Raw genomic sequence first — 6617 nt, forward strand, 5'->3', positions numbered from 1 at the left:
CGAGCAGATGGACCGCTGCGCCGCGTCTGGCGCCAACCCGGACAGCTACGAGTCTCTGGTCCGCATGTTTGGGATTTCAGACCACGACCTCATGTTTTCTCTTGATGTGAACCATGATGAGGACCCTGAAGACCAGGAGGCATGCCACTACATCGAAGGGCGGGTCCAGAAGGCTCAGGAGCTGATGAAGGCAGAGTCTGAGCTGCAGGTGGGTCAAAGATTAAAGATCAAATTATATTTGTGCAAACTAATTTGTGTACATTATGTGACACAAGTTAGTTTTGTATACTAAGTGCTGTATCCAATGGAGTCACAGTACAGAAGCAGGATTTTTGCAAGTTATCACTAACCGTTTGCGGTCCCAAAAGTTTCCCAAACGCAGCATTCCTGAACAGTACTGATATGCTGATAATGTTTAGATACATCTACCCCTAAAACCAACAATTATACTCAGATCTTAATCAGTGGTTTCCTGGACGACCACAAGATATCCACCAACCAACATTGTTTTGGTTGGTTGCTGCTCTACTGATTGCCTCCCTGCCTCTCTAGGCTCTCTTTTCTCCACTCATCTATAAAAAAAATCTTGGTGTGAAATTTCAGTGTTTTTAGTTTGGGACAGGTAACATTATTGGATGGAGAAAGGAGTACTTTAAAAATCTCCTAAAGCCTACTATCATGTGTTGCCTGGTGGAAGTAGGGAATGGGGACTCGGAGTTGGGCTTGGGATCACTCTCTTCAGCCTTCCTGGTAAGGCCTGTATCAGGGTGATGGAGAGGAGAGAACAGCTGACAGTCAAACTTTGGGTTCAAGAGGACCAGTGTGTCCTGGTCAAGAAACAGCGGATCAGCTCTACGCTCTTCACAGGGTTCTTAAGACTTTGTGGGAGTTTGCCCAACCAGTCCATGTGTGTTTTTTATAGACCTAGGGAAAACTTTTAACCATGTCACTCATGGGCCCCTGAGGGGGTGCTCCAGAAATATGGAGTGTGGGGAACGTTATTAGGGGCTATCTGTTTTCTATGCAAGCAGTGGAGGAGTTTGGTTACCATTGCCAGCACTAAGTCAGACCTGTTGCTGGGTTTTGTCTTTGGTTTGTGTGGATAGTGAGGTTCTACTGGCTCCCTCTGGTCAGGACCTACAGGATGCATGGGAGGGATACACAGTCAAGTGTGAGGTGGTTGGGATGGAGATCAGATCCTCCAAGTCTGGAACCATGGTTTTAGACCAGAAAATTCTCTCCAAGTAGAAGAGAAGGTCCTCCCTCAAGAGGAGGAGTTCAAATATCTTGGGGTCTTGTTCAAGTGAGGAAAGGATTGGGCAGGAGACCAACAGATGGATCAGTGCGGCTCCTGCAGTAATACGGCCACTGCCTAGTCCGTTGTGGAGAGTTGAGCCTAAATGTGACGCTCTTGACTTACCATAAGTATGGTCAGGAAATTTGGGCCTTGGCCAAAAGAATGATATTGTGAATATAAGGAGCTGAAATGAGTTTCCTCCACACAGTGGCTTGGCTCTCCTTACAGATAGGTTGAGGAGACCAACCATCCAGGAGGGGCTCAGAGTAGAATCACTGTTTCTCCACATCAAGAGGAGCCAGTTGAAGGGGCTCTAGCATCTTTTCTGGAGACTTGTCATGTCTCTCAGCTGACCTGGGAATGCCTCAGGCTTCTGCCTGAAGAGCTGGAGGAGGGAAGTGTTGGTCTGTCTGGTGAGACTACAGATCCTGTGACCCAGTTCTGGGATGAGTACAAGTAGTTTTAACCAGAACGTCCTAAATGTCGCTTCTTTACCTTTGAAGGTCTTGAATCCAGTCTATAACTGTTAATATATGGTTTTGGGTTTTTTCTGCAGATGCAGTTGGATGTGGGAACAGAACCAACCTGGCAGAGAAAACCACTGGAGAGTAGAGAAGATCCAAATGAGAAGAACTCAAAACATCTAAAACCTTCCAACCCACAGCCTGTTAACAACAACTTCTCCATCTTAATGGGGCCAGCTGCAGTTGAGATGGATTTGTCTGCTCCAGGCAGAAATGAGCCACCACATCATAAGGCAGATGAACCTCCTGAGCTGTCTTTAAACACCTTGTCTCAGAAAACCTCTGGTGATGTTGGAGAACCAATGGAGAAATCTTCAGGAAGTGATGCCAACCTCCAGACAACAGCAAATAATGACAACGACAAATTGAACAGAACCTCCCACTGTGAGATGGACCTAAACTCCAGCATTGAAGCAGACACCTTCAGGGTGATCTCTGCGCCCAAAGCCTCTAAAGAAAACCTGGAGTTTTCTGCCTTTGTTGCAGAGAACGCTCAAACTGAGGAGGAGCAGAAACTCCTGTCTCCTCCTCAGTTCAATGGAAGGTCTCTGTCAGAGAGTCTACACAACAAAACTGACCACAGCAGAGACAAGTCCACCAATGACTTGAACTGGACAACCAAGAAGCAAACAGCCAAAGATAATTATGACAGCAGTAGGGATGACTATGAAGACCAGCAGATAATCACTCTCCAGGTCAGCCCCTTTCAGCTGCCCAGAGCCCCCAGAAGGACGGCTAGACAAACCACACCAGATGACTTCTGTCATTCCCTGCTCCAGTCCACCATAGAGAATATCAATGATCAGGAAATAGAGGAGGAGAGCAACAAACATGACAAAGGCATTGATGTTTCAAGAAAAAATGTCCTGTTGACTCCTGAGGTACCTCAGCCAGAGACGTTTGTAGAGACATCTCTGCATTCCTCTTGTGAATACCCACAAGAGGAGGAATATCCTGTTGTAAGCAAGTTTTCCCTGGACAAGACATTCACCCTGAAAGAAGAAGAAGAGAACAGTGATAATGACAATGAGACGGAGATATCAGAGTCAAACTCTGAGGGAAAACAGGAGGGTGGGACTGGATCAACTCAGCTTCGGCTGGACGGATCCAGCAGTGAGGAAGAGGAGGAGTTAGAGCAAGATGATGCAGAGGAGATGAAAGTGGACAAGACTGAGGATGAGGAGTCTGAGGAAGAGATGCAAGAACATGAGCCTGTGGAAAACCAGGAGGAGCTTAAGAAGTAGGAGAGGGAAGGGGAGTTACAGGAGATTCAAAATGAGGAGGTGCAAGATAATGACCCTCAAGAGGAGAAGTGTCAAGAGGAGCCTGTGGGGAGGGTGATGGAGGAGGCTGAAAAGGAGAACCAAGGGGGGGCGCTAGAGGAGGAGATCCAAGAGAACAACTCAGGAGAGGATGACCCTCAAGACGAGAAGAATCAGGAGGAAGATTCTGAGTTGGAGGAGGTGACTGGGGATTTCTTGAAGTTGACCTTCATCGTCGACTCTCCAAACTTCCAGGTCAGTTAGAACTTTTCTTGGTTCTTCACTCAGTTCCAGTTCTCATTGTTCCCAATGATAATGCTAAATGTTGAGCTCAAGCAGCAGACCAGGAACCAGGCCTGTCTGGGTGACTAGTTGATGTGTGTTCTCCTGCAGATGAAACCAGCTGACAGCACGGCCCAGAGGACAGAACCAACCGGGACAAGCGAGCCGCTGGAGACCCATAGCAGACAGAGGGAACCAAAGCAGAACAACAACCTCAGCACTGCAGAGATGGACCGGCCTGGTTCTGGAGCAGAGGAACTCTGGCTGAATCCGACTCTAAACGCCTCACCTCAACACCCTGCAGCTGTTGGAGATCTGATGGACCAGAGTGTGGTGCTGGTCACCTGCCCATCATGGCAGATAACAAGAACAGAACTTCTCACTTTGAAATGGGCTGTGAGCCTGACTTTAGCTTCGAAGACAAATCCAACAGAAAAAGTGCTAAGTTTGAAATATTTCATAAAAACTTTGTCCTGCAGTTGGAGGACAGTGACAATGTTCAGAAAGATGAGGAGTCTGAAGAAGACCCTCTGACTCAGGGTCTGGACAAACTGACCATCAGCAGCAGCAACGCCTCCATCGATGGACATCAAGAGAAGACGCCCCACATAAAGAATCCCACTGCGTCAAACTCCTCTGGATCCTCTTCTCACCATCTGAGGAACAGAGATGGGGGCAGTTTGTCTGAGGGTTCCTATAAATCCATCCTTTGGTCTATCACCAAGAACGACGACGCTCTGGACTTCCATGAAGACAGCGAGGATGTTGATGCTCCAGAGAAAATGATCATCCCTTTGATGTGGAAAGAACCTCAGTCAGAAAAAAATGACAACACAGGAGAAGAGGAAGATGAGGCTGTGAACATGTCTATCCTGAAGGAGGAAGAGGAGGAGGACCATATTGATGCCGATGATGAGACGGAGACAGATGGTGATGAAGATGCTGACATGTTCTCTGATGGAAGCGAGAAAGAAGATGCAACTCATTCAAGTCCCAATGAACTTCAGCTGGATGGAGGAGATTTTCAGGAAGATGCAAAGCAAGAGAAGGATTCTGAAGAAGAGGAGGAGGCAGATAAAGAGGAGATACAAGAGGAGGAACTGGTGCAGGGAGACACCCTTAAAGAGGAAACCAAAGACTTGTTTGAGAATGCACAGATACAAGACAATGAGAGTCAGGAGTGGAGGTCTGAGGATGAATATGGAGAGAAGAGGTGTGACAAGGAGGCCAAAGAAGAGAGGGAGTCTGAGGAGATGCAAGAGAAGGAGGACAATTCAGAACACGATGATCCCCAAGAAGAGCCTGATGGAAGGAGAGCACAAGAGGATGAGAAAATTCAGGCAGAGGAGACCAAGGACTGGAAATCTAGGGAGGAAGACGAGTCTGAGGAGGAGGAGACTCAGGAGGAGCAGTTTGATGAGGCCAAGAAGAGGAGATGCAAAGGGGGAAGTTTGGGAAGGAGACGCCAAACAAAAAGGCTGAGGAGTGGGAGTTTGAGGAGGAGTCTGAGAAAAAGGAGACGGAAGAGGAGAGCCACGATGAGTTAGGAGAGAATAGCTCCAAAGAAGAGGAAAATAAAACACAGGTTTCTGAGAAAGAGGACACCCGAGAAGTCCAGGGCCAAGGGTGGGAGTCTGGGGAGGACTCTGAAGAAGAGGAGCCTGAGGAGCCAAAAGAGATTCAAGAGGAAAGGAAGGAATTAAAGAAGGATGATGCCAAAGAAGATGAGACTGATGAGGAGATGCCCAAGACGAGGAAATCACAGGAGAGCAAGACTCTGGACTGGGAGGCTGAGAAAGAGAAACACCAGGAGGAGACGCAGCTGGAGGTTAAGACTCAAGAGGATAAATGTGAGGAGACGGTGGTGCAACGGGAGGAGGTGTCTGAAAAAGAAGAGACACAAGAGCAGGAGTTGCAACCGGAAAAGTCTGAGGAGGTCAAGGAAACACAAAGAGAGGAAACTCAAGAGGAGTCTAGAAAGGAGAAGGGGCAAGAAGATGAGACGCATCAGGAGGAGTCTGAAGAAAAGGAGCCTGAGGAGGAGGAGATTAAAAATGGAGAGACTCAAGGAGAGGAGTCTAAGAAAGAGTTGACACAGGAGGAGCTTCACAAGGAGCTGTCTGATGACGGTAACACCCCTGAGGAGCAACCTGAGGAAGAGGAGGCGTTTGAGAAAGCAGATGTGCAAAAGAAGGAGGTGAACATGGACGAGTCTGAGGAGGCTCAAGAGGATGTGTCCAAGGACAATATGGAGGAGGAAGAGACACAAAAAGAAGAGATGCAGGAGGTGGCATCCGAGGAGCAAGAGCCTGAGGAGGGAGAGCAGCAAGAGGAGGAACCTGACCAGGAGAAGACGGAGCATCTAGAGGAGGACATGAACCATCTGCAGAACATCCTCCTTCAGTCTGACTCCAGCTTCCAAGCAGAAACACCCAGGATAAAGCCTGAGTTTGACTTGTCCAGCAGAAACTTTGTCCTACGGTTGGAGGACAGCACTGAAGACCTGCAGGACTCAGAAACGGAGGAAGAGGAGCAGACGCTGCTGCATGAGCTCCAGAGGAATGGCAGCTTCAATGTTGAGCAGTCTCTGTCAGAGAGTCTGCACAGACGGACCTTCAGCAGCTGCAGAGTCTCCGATTTAGATGAATCCATCACAACCCCTATGAAGAGGAGAGCTGCTGAAGAGGAAGAGGACGAGGAAGAGCTGTTTCTGCGTCTTTTCAACAAGTCGCTCAGGATTCTCAGAGCTTCCACACCAATATCAGGAGCCTCCGTTTGCTCTCCTCAGATCACAAAGAAGAGGTCCTCCTGTCATTCCCTCCTTCACTCCATCACTGATGATGAGGAGGAAGAGGAAGAAGAAGGAGACGCCGGTTCTGGTGCTGATGGTGGTGGAGATGTTTCAGGACGGAGTTCTGAGGCAAAGGAAGAGCAAAATGCTTTCTTCACCTGTAATGAGTCGGAGCAGGAGCAGAAAACCAGAAGGAGTCTCAAAACAGACGAGGAGGAGGACGAGGAGGAGGAGGAGGAGGAGAGTAATGCTGTTTATCTGTCTTTAGAAGAGTTGGAATCGGAGGAAGATGATCTGATGTGTTGAACTCGGTGAGGAAACCCAGCAGGGCAGCGAACAGTCGGCTCATGGACCCTTCTGACCTCTGGACAGCAAACGGATTCAGTCTCAGAGATGTGAGGAAAGGTCTGGGACAGCCGGACCAAGATGGACGACGGCCTGAGCTTCTTCCTCAGCCCGGT

At 48.5% G+C, this 6617-nt stretch overlaps 2 protein-coding genes across 2 annotated transcripts; both read left to right on the forward strand.

Annotated features, from left to right (window-relative positions):
• Positions 1–6: 6 nt before the first annotated feature.
• On the forward strand, positions 7–3717 carry LOC103129651 (DNA excision repair protein ERCC-6-like). Its single transcript, XM_016665297.1, has 3 exons — positions 7–208; positions 1854–3338; positions 3477–3717. The coding sequence occupies exons 1-2, from the start codon at positions 8–10 to the stop codon at positions 3063–3065; spliced, it is 1413 nt and encodes a 470-aa protein (XP_016520783.1). The 5' UTR covers position 7; the 3' UTR covers positions 3066–3338; positions 3477–3717.
• A 982-nt stretch (positions 3718–4699) lies between these two features.
• LOC103129640 (glutamic acid-rich protein-like) lies at positions 4700–6611 on the forward strand. The gene has a single exon (XM_007540809.2). The coding sequence runs from the start codon at positions 4801–4803 to the stop codon at positions 6460–6462; it is 1662 nt and encodes a 553-aa protein (XP_007540871.1). The 5' UTR covers positions 4700–4800; the 3' UTR covers positions 6463–6611.
• Positions 6612–6617: the final 6 nt, after the last annotated feature.

The sequence above is a fragment of the Poecilia formosa genome, unplaced genomic scaffold, assembly GCF_000485575.1.
Source record: "Poecilia formosa unplaced genomic scaffold, Poecilia_formosa-5.1.2 Scaffold561, whole genome shotgun sequence".
NCBI lineage: Eukaryota > Metazoa > Chordata > Actinopteri > Cyprinodontiformes > Poeciliidae > Poecilia > Poecilia formosa.

Bases quoted from the DNA above. Each gene is read 5' to 3' on its own strand.
- LOC103129651 (XM_016665297.1), top strand. From the start codon at position 8: ATGGACCGCTGCGCCGCGTCTGGCGCCAACCCGGACAGCTACGAGTCT. The intron at 209-1,853 runs GTGGGTCAAAGA...TTTTTTCTGCAG, and splicing joins AGGCAGAGTCTGAGCTGCAG to ATGCAGTTGGATGTGGGAAC.
- LOC103129640 (XM_007540809.2), top strand. From the start codon at position 4,801: ATGCAAAGGGGGAAGTTTGGGAAGGAGACGCCAAACAAAAAGGCTGAG.